Source organism: Amyelois transitella, chromosome 3, assembly GCF_032362555.1.
Source record: "Amyelois transitella isolate CPQ chromosome 3, ilAmyTran1.1, whole genome shotgun sequence".
Lineage (NCBI taxonomy): Eukaryota > Metazoa > Arthropoda > Insecta > Lepidoptera > Pyralidae > Amyelois > Amyelois transitella.
Genome location: NC_083506.1, coordinates 961,901 through 976,290, shown reverse-complemented (window position 1 = coordinate 976,290; position 14,390 = coordinate 961,901). Strand labels below are relative to the sequence as shown.

Here is a 14,390-nt window from a genome sequence, read left to right as displayed (position 1 = left end):
AAACAGCTGAACGTGGCCTGTCAGTCTCTTTAGGACTGTTGGCCCTCTCTAAGCCGCAAGGGATATAGACGTGACTATACTATATGTATGTATGTATGTATAGGTTGAATAGCGATTTTGTTTTGAACTCTTTTAAAGTAAATACCAAATCAGTATTAATCAGTTTTTACCTGACTACGGCGCAGCAAAAAGGAGGGTTATGCTCAGTATATATGTAGTTTCATGCACACATACATACATACATCACACCTCTTTCCTGGAGGGGTTAGGCAGAGACCTTTATAGTTTCATTCGGAACATTTTTTGACCTTGACGCATTCCTAAACTTGGGAATTGAGTGAAGGTTCTTCAGAATGAAAGATAGTCTGTTAATGTTCTTTTTATTACTGCTGTTTACGCAATTTTTTAAAGCAGATATAGATCAAACAAGCTAATATACAAACTCACTATCATGTTAAAAGTTAATAACATTTGAAAGAATTCTTAGGATAGTGAACATAATTACAGATATCTCCGTTCCGAAAAACTAAACCATCGCTCATAGCATGACACAGGCGACGCCGTTTTCATCGCGCGACAAACTATCGCTGTCCCTTTAGTGACAAGTGACACAGCGATTTCCCGCGCGATTAAAAATGGCGTCGCGCGTACTGTGACAGGAATATTACTAGGAAAAACGGTATGAACAAAAATACCCTTTATCGCTCACGGGACACATTACCCCTTAATCCACAGATTTATATTAATAAAGACCAAGAAAGTCGGACTCCCTCGCCTCCCGTTTGAGCCTAACTAATGTCGGGTTTATATCCAGGAAGCAATGGACTGGAGATTCATTGCTGCAATATCTTGGGTTATGTGTGGTACGTTTTTATTAACTTCTAGATTCAGTATAAATAATAAGTAGTTTATTACACTTAATAAGGTACAATAAAAAATTGGATACCTAAATTTCATGTTGTTGGTGCCTTCCATAGACTACAGCAGTCATGTATTTGAAATAAGGCCAGTCCCAATCTGAATATATGAAAGAATAAAGTGAATGACTGACTGATATCAACGCACATCAAAACGCTAGATCTAGAGACTTGAAATTTGGCGTGTAGTTTCTACATGTGGTCTAGGGTTGCACTAACAAACTATTTTCCGAAATTCCCACGGGAACAGGAATAGTGGTGATTTTTCATGATCAAGTTTAATACAAAAATCATTTAATGAAATATTAACCGGAAGGCAATTCTTACACATACGATATATAGGTATACCAGGGAATTATACCAAGGTTCCCATGGAAACAGAGAAAAAACGAGATTTTCTATTTTTAATGCGAGAATTAACCGTAAACATAATCTAGTGTACTATTGGCTATTTAAAATTATAAGTACAATGCATATGTCTTCCAAGTTTAGAACGAATAATTTATTAATTAATTAAATCCTAAGAGGTACCACTCAGCGTTCTATTAGGAGTAGAACAGACATTATAATATTTCCAACCTTAGAAGTTGGACAGTTTAATGGCGTCATATTTCCCCTGCACCTGAGCACTGCATTACCCTGCCTACCAAGGTAATGTAACTACTTTTGCAAAGTTTCATACATAATGAGCTTAAGAAAACATGAGAAAAATTAGAGATAGTAACAGAAAATGAACAGATAATATGTATATTTGAATGTGACTCGTGCAGTAAAATTGGCAGGTATTTTTTGTTTGGGTATTAAATACTTTTGTATGTAGCTTGAAAGTTTAAATAAATATCAACAGACACATATTTCCCCTGCACTTGAGCAGTACATTAATCCTGTCTACCAGGATAATGTAGCTACTTTTGCAAAACTTCATACATAATGCACTTAAAGAACTATGAATAAAAAAAAATGAGATGAAACAGAAAATGCACTTTGGTGCATGTACTATGTGTTACTAGTGCCGTGTGGTTCCTAGCACTTTAGAATACAGAATTTAGAAGACAGAGCCAACAGTCGTTCAGCTATTTGACTTAATGATAGAATTGAGATTCAACTGGTGACAGGTTGCTAGCCCATCGCCTAAAAAAGAATTCCAAGTTTGTAAGCCTATCCCTTAGTCGCCTTTTACGACATACATGGGAAAGAGATGCAGTGGTCCTATTCTTTTTTGTATAAATATCTCTATATATCTTTCCCATGGATGTCATAAAAGGACTAAGCGACTAATATTGTCGGTATACTTCTTTTAGGCGATGGGCTATCAACCTATCACTGTTTTTGCAAATATAAATATATACGGGACACATTATACAGATTGAGTTAGCCTCGAAGTAAGTTCGAAACTTGTGTGACGAGATACTAACTCAACGATACTACAAACCTATATTTTATAATAAATACTTATATAGATAAACATCCAAGACCCAGGCCAATCAGAGAAAGTTCGTTTCTCATCATGCCCTGGCCGGGATTCGAACCCGGGACCCTCGGTGTCACAGACAAGCGCACTACCGCTGCGCCACCGAGGCCCACATATGACAAAATGACAGACATATCACGTTTTTGCTACTTATCTAAAATTACGCTAGCTTTAAATTGTATAAAATCAATCGGAACAAATTTAAAAAAAGAAAAAAAAATACCAAGAATACCTAAATTTAATTAAAACCAGTTCTAGCATAAATTTGCTTACTTTTCTGATAAGCATTGGCTGGCAACAATATTAGCTGCCACTTCCACGGACAAACTCTTAACACAAAATAAGAAGAGCACAGAATTAAAGGTCCATAAAATATAAAATTAAGAATTTCAAATAATTAATAAAGTATTATATTAAAAGATGTGTTTTATTAAAGGATGCTTAATGTAAGGGATCTTATGTTAAGTCGTATAACGTCACTGACAACGATAATACAATTATACACTTACTTATTGATTTTCTATATCCCTGACGGAACAGACACAGTCAATAGTCACAAGATTTGGAAACTGTTATTAACTAGATGTATTTACGATTCAGGTATTGTGAAAGGCTATAATGTTAACTCATCTTCAAAAAAAGGAGTTCGTAAACTTTTTCTTTGATTCCTTTTTTTTTAAATATAAGTGGGAGAAATGACTGGCCCAGGCAATTATTTCTATGCTACTGTGATAAAACCTGTATTTATCTAGAAAGCATTGTGTTTACCTGACTAATCAATTTATAATTATTTTTATGTGCCGTGTTGTTCCCGGCAGTGTCGAGTGGTTCCCGGCACCAATAGAAAAAATAATAGGATCACTCCACTCTTTCCAGTGGATGTCATAAAAGGCGACTAAGGCTTATAAACTAGAGATTCTTCTTTTAGGCGACAGGCTAGCAACCCTTCACTTTATATGAATCTCAATTCTATCAGTAAGTCAAACAGCTGAACGTGGCCTATCAGGACTTTTTTTTTACTTTCAAGACTGTTGGCTCTGTCTGTTGTTGGATATAGTCATGATTATATGTATGTTTGTATGTATGTAATCAGTTTATGGCCCTCCACTTAGTGAAAATGTCTAAGCTTTGCAGTTTGGTTGCATCAGTTTAGCATTGGTTAAGCTGTGTTGTTGGTAACCGCGATCAACAAGAATGTTAGTTTCTCTCAACCTGTAATAATATTTTCGGTGAACATAATGGATAAATTCGCTCGCTCGCAAATAGCCTCACAGAACAAACGCCAGGAGAATGACGATTTCGTCACATCTGTACTCTCGTTAGAGCATGCTTCTGTGTCGGACACTTGTTTGTGTCGCGTTCGCGAAACGACACACGCTTCGATAACCGCGCGGCGCGGGCGCGGTTATATTTTAAAATTGGTCGAAAATTTTAAATTAAGTTTTTTATAGATTGAAAATAACATGAATTTCAGTTACTTTTCTAGTTTGTTTTCCATTTAAGATTATAAACACATATATACTTACGGGGTAGACAACTCAACAGTCTTGAAAATACTACTCGTAAAAGGCCACGTTTAGCTGTATAGCTTCATGACAGAATTGAGATACAAATAAAGACAGGTTGCTAGCCTATAAGATTTTTAAGTAACAAATTTATGTTGATTTAGTTTTTATTCAGATGTTAGTGAGGTGTTGGTACGTTTGTACGGTCGATAAGCCTTGTCATACCAGGGTTGGTGCGAGTTTTACTCGATCAAACGCGTGGAGCAAATAAACGCGAATTTGTATGTGATTTGATCAGCGCCCCCTAGTGGTAACGGTATTAGAAGCGAAGAAATAAAGAAAAATAAAAAATAAAATGCGGGAAAAATTTATTCATCCTTGAGGGCTTCACAATGATCCCCAACATAACTATTCCACGCGAACGAAGTCGCGGGCACAGCTAATTTAAAATAATATGGAACGTCAGCGTAAAATAATAATTACGGCTGCCCGGGCGCAGCAGACAAGTTTTCACCTTATGCATAACTTATTTTTTAGGCGGCTACCTTAATATGCATACATACACATACATATGGTCACGTCTATATACCCTGCGGGGTAGACAGAGCCAACCGTCTTGAAAAGACTGAATGGCCACGTTCAGCTATTTGGCTTAATGATAGAATTGAGATTCAAATAGTGACAGGTTGCTAGCCCATCGCCTAAAAAAGAATCCCAAGTTTGTAAGCCTATTTCTTAGTCGCCTTTTACGACATCCATGGAAAAGAGATGGAGTGGTCCTAACCTTTTTTGTATTGGTGCCGGGAACCACGCAGCACTGCCGGGAACCACACGGCACATCTTGGTGATGATATATTTAAATAAAAAATATGCGACGCGAATAATAGCAAGGGCAGTTGCCTGCAGAATTTCACCCACCGCTCACTCAGGAGACATCAAGACATTAATCAAAAGTTGGTGTGTTAATTTACACACGTTAATTAGTACGCCACCTCTGTAATAATTAAAAAAGTTTTACACCGGATGAGGTTTATTTTAGAGTGGTCGAGTGTATGCGAGTGAAAGGGCGAGCGTGTAAACTGAACATTTCAAATTAGGTATTTGAACTACAGTTAGTTCAATATCCTACTACTATTAATAAAGGCGAAAGTTTGTATGGATGTTTGTTACTCTTTCACGCAAAAACTACTGAACCGATTACCATGAAATTTGGTATGTAGGTAGCTGAAGACCCAGAATAACACATAGGCTACTTTTTATCCCAGAGTTCCCGCGGGATTGATAGGGTTTCCATGCGGACGAAGTCGCGGGCGGCCTCTAGTTCATAATATAATAAAAAATTTACTCGGTAACAACAATTTGTTACCGAATAAATTTTTCCATTTTCAATAAGATAAATTATTTAAAGTGCCGCGTGGTTCCTGGCTTTAATAGAAAAAAGAATAAGACCACTTCGTCTCTTTCCTATGGATGTCGTAAAAGGTGACTATGGGATAAGCTCATAAACTTGAGATTCCTTTTTTTTAGGCGATGGACTAGCAACCTGTCACTATTTGAATCTCACATCTATCAACAAGCCAAAAAGTTGATTACGCTGTCAGCCTTTTCAAGACCGTTGGCTCTGTCTATCCTGCAAGGGATATAGACGTGATTATATGTACGTTATATGTTAATTGTTTAAAAATGTTTTTGTAAATATTCTAATGACAATAATTAAAATACATGAAATTTTGAATATCTTTATACACGTCATATGTTTGTTCGTCTTGTACAAAATTACATTTTGTAGTCTTTATGAATTTTTTTTTGTACACATTATTAGAATCTCAATTCCATTATTGAAGCATAAAGCTGAACGTGGTCTATCAGTATACAAGGTTCTCATTTACATCGCAAGGGATATGGACGTGATTATAATGCTCGTTCAATGTGCACATCGCCTGACAACAGGGGATCATCGAGTCATTTATTTAAGGGGATATCCCTGATTTTGCCGTGATTAAATAAACACCTGTCCGAACTTCCTGTGGGGAAGCCGTGTCGTTTCATTTTAAGGGATTACCGTAAACCGGGATTTATAATGTGGCTTACTGGCGTTCGTTCGATGCGATTAATTTTGGCGCGATGGAAAATAATCGTGATGGAAATTTATGACAAAAGGTGAATATAATTTTGCCGGATAAAATGTAGGTAGTTATTTGGAATAAAGAAAATTGATGTTTTCTTAAATGATATATATATATATATATATAGCCAATTTTTTTATCCATATATGTATATGTTTAGGAAAAGAAAATATTTTAAAGGTAATTATGAACAAACTAAAATAGAGATACAATGAGGTAAATCGGAAATAAAACTGAATAGTTTTTTTGTATGTTAAAATACGCAAAATAAATTTGCTTTAATACTATGTTATCGTCAGATATGCGTATATTAAGCTTAATAAGATTATTAATGGAATAAAGATTCAGATTATTCTCAAAAGAACTACGCAAAATTAATTTGCTTTAGTAAACTATGCTACCATAACATACGCATATATTATGAGTGTGTGTGCTTGACATTTGAAAGGTATATAAGGCGGGGTGCGCAGTCAGCACCGGTCAAACTAGAGATGGGTCGGCGCCTCGCAGTCTTGTTCACCTTGACGCTCCTCGCGGCTGCTTTGGCTGTCCCAGGTAAATTAATTCAATATTTTTATTCCGTTTATTTATTAAGGTTGATATTCGATTCATTAGCATGCTTTTGCTTTTTTAGACTGTGCCCATAAATTACTATCCTACTAGATATTATTATAAATGCGAAAGTTTGTGAGTATGTCAGTATGGATGTTTGTTACTTTTTCACGCGAAAACTACTGAACCGATTACGATTAAATTTGGTGTGTAGGTAGCTGACGACCCGGAATAACATATAGGCTGCTTTTTATCCCGGAGTTCCCGCGGGATTGGTAGGGTTTCCATGCGGACGAAGTCGCGGGCGGCCTCTTGTATAGTATAAAGCAAAGTCGGTTCCCGCGTCTGTCCCTATATCTGTCTGTCTGTATCTTTAAAACTACACAACGGATTTTTGATGTAGTCTTCTTTTATACTTAGATAGAGTGATTCAAAACGGAGCGAAAGTTTTCGCGAGATGAGATCTCAAACGTACAGACAGAATTCTATTGCTCTTAAATGTAGCATATCAACTTTTAACTTAGAAGAAGAGAATGATGCCCTTTTGGTTTGTATGATTTAAGAATCAGAGAAAGAACCATTCAATTTCTTCAGATCAGGGAAAAGGGTAGATATAACCCTTGTCAACGTTCTCGAATAAACCCTTATTGTTTAAGTCTTTCTGCCGTTGACTGTACTTATGATTCTAATGTACTTATGTCGTCTAAAACAAAGGGTTTTGTTTACATTAAGTACTTACATCTCGTACTTTCACTTTCGGTCGCTTATCGTAATCGTCCTTCCGAACTCGTCCGAATTACACAATACGACCAGTTCTTTCAACACAACGAAATTTTTCCATCTATTTTTTTTTTTATAATTAATAAGTAGGTATCTGATTACCTGTAATTTTTTGTCGATAAAGAAAGATACCATCTTGAATTAAAAGGCGCCAATTTTTCATTTTGTGAAAATAGATAAACTATTTTAGGCGTGTATTATATGCGTGTTACCTATACGTTTTTGTTGTCTAGAGGGCCATTAAGCAAATTCCTGCGGGAATGGGAATTATGGTGATTTTGTTTTACGCGGACGGAGCCGCGAGCATCCTCTAGTTAAATTAATAACATACATACATATAGTCACGTCTATATCCCTTGCGGGGTAGACAGAGCCAACAGTCTGGAAAAAAACTGATAGGTAACTTTCAGCTTTTTGGCTTGATGATAGAATTCAAATTCAAACAGTGTCAGGTTGCTAGCCCATCGCCTAAAAGAAGAATCCCAAGTTTACTTGCCTATCCCGTAGTTGCCGTTTACGAAATCCATGGGAAAGAGAAGGAGTGGTCCTATTCTTTTTTATTGATTGGGCCAAGAACCACACGGCACGGAATTAAATAAATAAATTAAATTAATAAAGTTTATAAAATTTAACAATTGTTTCCAGATGGCACCCGTTACGGGGATGGCAACAAAGACGGCACCCACGGGGTAGGTAGCGGCGACCATACCCACGGCGGGTTGTACGAGAAGAGCGGCGCCGTGGGTGGAGCCGCCGGCGGGTACGGCCACGGCGCGGACGGGAAAGCGAACAGTTACGGGGGATAATACTAGTGAATTTTTCAATAGGATGATAAATTAAAGATAGATTTTTAATACGGCCAAAAGTTAGTGTCAGTGGTGAATTATTCGCTAAACTTTTATAAATCAAATCAAATCAAAACATCTTTATTGTGAAACACAGGTGAAAAAATAGTATTATATAATTAGTATAGTATCATATATAGGAAGGTATTAGTAATAATATAATTGGTCGTATTGCAAATTTATCTATCAGTTTATCGGCCTTTAGAAAAACTGGTTCTCGGAATTTTATTCTTTGTCTCTATGAGATTCTTGATGACAAAAAATCTGTGTTTATCCTTCGATTCTCGTGCTTTTGTTATTTAGGGCGGACTTGATTAAATGATTAATCAGTTTCACCGTCGATTGGCGTTATATGCTAAGTAATTATAACCTAAGTTATAGTCCTAAAGTAAGGAGTCGAAGGAATTGCTGTGCACTTGTATGTCATGTCTACTGTACTTTTTATATATATATATTTTTAGCTGCTAACTTGCAATCATCAAATATAAGTATGAAATACATACATATAGTATATTATTAGTTGTGTGAGTGGAGTACACGCCTGTCACCCTTTCCATCACGTCTCCTATCTCGGGTCTGCTGGAAGAGATTTCTTTTGAAATAAGCAGAACCTTTGTAATTTTGTTTCTTGTGTTTATCAGTCTCGATGTTTTCTGTGTACATAAATTAGTAAATAAATAAATAAATACATACATACATAAAATCACGCCTCTTTCCCGGAGGGGTATATAAGTATTAAATAACGAATATAATTTAAAAAATAAAAATTTCTTTTTATTCCGGTATCATTCTTCCTTTTTTATCTTTGTAGCATTTTAGGTATATTACGTCTGTTTTCAAACGTATAGTGACACCACAGATTAATTAAGACCTATAAGACGTAATCCTTTACTTTCAATAAAACACACGCGCGGAAATCGTAATTTAAATTGATGATGAATAGGTAAGAATTTAAAAAAAAAACAATTCATTCGAAATTTAAAGTTTAAAACAAAACATTTTCTTTTTGGCAATAGTAGAACACATAATATAACATCCCGAGAGTGTACACCTGTTGGCGAAGCAGGCAGCGGGCTCACTTTATGTAGATTTATAGGGTAAACGAGTTTCAAACGAAGACATAGTGCCACTGGATATGATTATCAATTGTATCACTAAGCCGTGTGGATACCGGCACCAAAAACAAATAGGAAGGACCACTCCATCTCGTTCCCATGGTTGTCGTAAAAGGCGACTAAGGGATAGGCTTATGAACTTGTGATTTTTCTTTTATGCGATGGGCTAGCAACCTGTCACTATTTGAATCTCAATTCTATCATTAAGCCAAACAGTTGAACGTGGGCTATCAATCTTTTCAATACTCTCTGCCCCCCTGCTCTGTCTCTGTCTGGCTCTGTCTACCCCGCAATATATATAGACGTGATTATACCTATGTATAAATATGATAATATTATATATTTCCTTATCCTCCTTGTAAGTCCTAGATGATACTATCCTCTGGAGAGGACCCTGGAGTATCGTAAAGTAGGTAAGTTTGCTATACTAATAGAGATCCCCGTCTGACATCCGCAACCTTACCTTACACAGATTGGATCCTGGTTGGACATCCATTAGCCGAGGTGTAAAGTTTTCTATGCATTGTTTTGTCTCGTAAACAAGAAAGAACTGGAGAAAAAATTGTAAACTATAATATCGATTATAATTGTTACACTAAACTAAACTATTAATTTATAATTGTAATCTGAAATTAAGATACCTACGACCCACGTACCATAACAGGTATTCTTAAATGCGCATCATAATCGGTCATTAGTAGATTCATCGGGTCTATTATATATCGGGTATATTCATTAGGTCATTTATTGTGAAAATATAATAAAGACCGTAGTAAATTTTCAGAATAAATGTGTGTTTTTTTAGGATATTTATTCTGCAAAAACAGAAAAAATTAAATAAAAAATTATTTCCTCTTTATAACATTAGTATTAAAATGAAATTGTCACGACACATCTAGTAATACTGTATCTACGACGTAATATCAGGTTATGAAGGCAGCATGCGCGCCGCAGCGGCGAGTAGCCGGGTAATGGCCGAACGCCGGTGTGAAGTAACTTTTGTTTTGAAAACACTATGCTTTTTGTTCGTGAACATACCGGGAGAGGATTACTTACATGAACCATTTTTGGGTTGTATTATTTTGAGTATTGAATATTTTGTGAAAATTTACGCGGTTATCGGAATATCTGAGGGGACGTAAATTATACATATGTATTTTAGTACATACATACAATCACGTCTATATCCCTTGCGGGGTAGGCAGAGCCAACAGTCTTGAAAATACTGATAGGCCACGATCAGCTATTTTGCTGACTAGATAGAATATGAATTGAGATTTATATAAAGTGACAGATTGCAAGCCCATCGCTTAAAAGAAGATAAGTTAAGATTTAGTAAACATGTATAATGTATAATTATGATTTTAAATCAAAATGAAGAAATTTATAAATTGTTCAAGTAACTCTCCTCTTAGTTATTCTAATAATAGTAGGTATATAATAGTTGACTAAAAGGGATCCCTAAATGGGATAAATCCGTCGTTGTATATTTTGTGTTACAAATATACTGTTTTTTTTTTAAGTGTTCTTTCGTTTGTTCAATAAAGATATTACAAACAAACAAACTAACTAACGAGCGAGAAATAACAAAGTTACGTTACGTGCGCGTTTAAGACCCGTATTATATAAATACTTTATTTACAGTACAAAATAAAAAATCTTGTAAATATTGTTTTTTTTTAAATATTATATAAATAAAGAGAATCTTTTTATAAAATATATTATAATAACATAAAGAAACCGGTTACATTGAAATATACTTCCTGAGGAAATTACCCAACACAAACGGATAATTTCAATATTGCAACACAATTTATAACCTACAATATAAATACGACGTTGTGTTATTAGGAAATCGTTACATTTTGCATTAAAGCGATCGATATTGTAAAAATATTTGATGCGAAAGTTTGTGAGTATGACAGTATGGATGTTTGTTACTCTTTCACGCAAAAACTACTGAACCGATTACCATGAAATTTGGTATGTAGGTAGCTGAAGACCCAGAATAACACATAGGCTACTTTTTATCCCAGAGTTCCCGCGGGATTGATAGGGTTTCCATGCGGACGAAGTCGCAGGCGGCCTCTAGTACCTATTATAAATGCGAAAGTTTGTGAGTATGTCAGTATGGATGTTTGTTACTCTTTCACGCAAAAAATACTGAACTGATTTCAATGAAATTTGGTATGTAGGTAGCTGAAGACCCAGAATAACATATAGGCTACTTTTTATCCTGGAGTTCCCGCGGGATTGATAGGGTTTCCATGCGGAAGAAGTCTCTAGTATAATACAGATTCTTAAAGTTATACTTAAAGTAGGTATCTATAATTAGTACCTAAGTCCAACTATCATTGCTATCTTGAGGCGATTAGTTTAGTACCTAGAAAGCCATAATACTTCGGGAGTGTGTGGAGTTGAAGAGACAACATTTTATTTTCATTATTACATCAACAGACTTAAGAATAAAAAATCGATGTGCAACTTTATAATTTTTTTATTTAGGCACGTTAAATATAACAAATCATGTTTAAACATACACACATATGGTCACGTCTATATCCCTTGCTAAAAAAGAATCCCAAGTTTGTAAGCCCTTAGTCGCTTTTTACGACATCCATGGGAAAGAGATGGATTTGTCCTATTCTTTTTTATATTGGTGCCGGGAACCACACGGTACATATCATGTTTTAAATATAATTAATTAAAATACGTGTGAAAAATAACAGGTATTTCAAAATACGCGTGCGAAGACAGTCACGGATACTTATTACTGCATTAATTTTCACCTTGAATTCGATTTCGCGTACAAATCGCACGACAACAGTTATATGTAAATCGCTGTGAAAATTGAAATTATTGCATGAAAAAATGCGTTACGATTACGAACACGATATTGTGAGATGGTAAACACATTTAAAAGACTTTATTCGCTTGAATTGTGCCGTGTGGTTGCCGATAATTTAGAATTGGACCACTCCGTCTCTTTCCCAGGAATGGCGTAAAAAGTATACAAGTATAGTATAGTATGTTTAATGTGTAAGTAGTGCCGTGTGGTTCCTGGCACCAATACAAAAAAGAATAGGACCACTCCATCTCTTTCCCATGGATGTCGTAAAAGGCGACTAAGGGATAGGCTTACAAACTTGGGATGTATTTTAGGCGATGAGCTAACAACCTGTCACTAGTTGAATCTCAATTCTATCGTTAAGCCGAAAAGCTGAACGTGGCCATTCAGTCTTTTCAAGACTGTTGGCTCTGTGTACCCCTCAAGGGATATAGATGTGACCATATCTATGTATGTATGTATGAATTCAAGGATATAATAACAAGTACAGGCTAGCACACAACTCTAAACGTAAGTTAACTGTTAACAGGTTCGATGTAATTTCCCCAGGGGGCGCCGCGCGCGGGACTGTGATAACGGCTCCCATCTCAAACGCCGATTAAGGGATTCGGGAAAATCTTTCAATGGAAATGTGCCCATGATAGTCGTTTAAATAACTTTAACTACCATTGTAGGTATATAAGGAATCTATAGTTCGTAAATGAAAAAAAATATTTACTTCTAGCTGTGCCCGCGACTTCGTCCGCGTGGAATAGTTATTTTGGGCATCATTGAAGCCCTCACGGATGAATTTTTTCCTCGTTTTTTTTCACATTTTCCATTATTTCTTTGCTCCTTACAGTTGCAGCGTGATGTTATATAGCCTAAAGCTTTCTTCGATAAATGGTCTATTCAACGCAAAAATAACCAGTAGTTCCTGAGATTAGCGAGTTCAAACAAACGAACAAACAAACTCTTCAGCTTTATAATATAAGTATAGATGTATCTACAAATGCATACTTTTATCAGCAGGCAGATTAGCGCTGTCTGTGTAGCATATTGTTTACAACCAGCATTCTACTGAGGGTGAACCTATTATAAAATCCAAAAGCTCACCTTGTATAGCGCCAGCCCAGCACAGCCAGAACAAAGCCCACTTAGCAGTTCTGAACCTCTGCAGGAAGGCGGGGCGGAACACCCCCCAGCCGCAGCGGAGCGCCCGCGCCTCCTCTGGAGCCCCGGACATGGGGGACTCCGGCTCAGGCTCCGTGTCATTCTGGAACAAGAGATTTGGATACTTTTTAAGTATGTAATTACGAGTATTTTTATTTATTTATTTAAACTTCATGCATACATACATATGGTCACATCACGTCTATACCCCTTGCGGGGTAGACAGAGCCAACAGTTTTGCAATGACTGAATTGCCACGTTCAGCTATTTGGCTTAATGATAGAATTGAGATTCAAATAGTGACAGGTTGCTAGCCCATCGCCTAAAAAAAGGATCCCAAGTTTGTAAGCCAATTTAGTCGCCTTTTCCGACATCCATGGGAAAGAGATGGAGTGGTCCTATTTTTTTTGGATTGGTACCGCAACCACACCGCACATTTTGTTTGATGCCATTATGATGACTATATAAATACATACGTCTTTATTCCTTAAGGGGTAGACAGAGCCAATTATCTCGAAAAGACTGGAAGGCTACGGCCATATTAATTAACTATATATTAATGACTATAGTCATATACTACATACAAATAACACGTTTATGTCCTCTACGGGGTAGACAGACCCGATTGTCTCAAAAAGACTTGAATGGCATACATATAGTGACAGGTTGCTACCGCTAGCCCATCGCCTAAAAGAAGAATTCCATGTTATTCCGTAATAGGTGCATCCATTCATGAACGTGATCTATCAATCTTTTATGGACTGTTAGTTATTTCTACCCCATAAAGCATAAATATGTGAAATATGCATGTATTGAAACAAATTTTAACATAGACATAGACAAGCACAGTCTCTCTAAAAACTTCGTGAGGATTACCTGCACATTCAGGCAACTGATCGTGTACCGGTTACGGGTAGGTTCCATGCAAAGGTTGTGGAGGTTACATTGGAGTCGATTCGTGAAAAAACCTGACTCACCCAATTCAGGATCCATGGTCAATAGCGTACCCGAAGCTCTTCTCCAGAGTCGTGAGGATTTGACCAGGACTACAGCCAAGAATAAGAAGTAGAAGGCCCATC

The 14,390-nt window shown here is 36.4% G+C and overlaps 2 protein-coding genes across 2 annotated transcripts in view; one reads left to right on the top strand and one right to left on the bottom strand.

Moving 5' to 3' along the window:
- LOC106133382 (solute carrier organic anion transporter family member 4A1) overlaps positions 1-14,390 on the bottom strand; it is a 61,473-nt gene that overhangs the window by 33,891 nt on the left and 13,192 nt on the right. Inside the window, exon 3 of the mRNA XM_013333089.2 lies at positions 13,255-13,414. Coding sequence (XP_013188543.2) covers positions 13,255-13,414 — 160 coding nt within the window. The remainder of the gene's footprint in view (positions 1-13,254; positions 13,415-14,390) is intronic.
- Positions 6,482-8,912, top strand: LOC132903300 (uncharacterized). The gene is made up of 2 exons (XM_060951296.1): positions 6,482-6,574; positions 7,997-8,912. Exons 1-2 carry the CDS (start codon positions 6,511-6,513, stop codon positions 8,155-8,157), a joined length of 225 nt encoding a protein of 74 aa, XP_060807279.1. The 5' UTR covers positions 6,482-6,510; the 3' UTR covers positions 8,158-8,912.

What these genes read in the sequence shown, in the direction of transcription:
- LOC132903300 (XM_060951296.1), top strand. Translation starts at nt 6,511, where the DNA reads ATGGGTCGGCGCCTCGCAGTCTTGTTCACCTTGACGCTCCTCGCGGCT. An exon ending in GGCTGCTTTGGCTGTCCCAG is followed by an intron (nt 6,575 to 7,996) that starts GTAAATTAATTC and finishes AATTGTTTCCAG; the next exon opens with ATGGCACCCGTTACGGGGAT.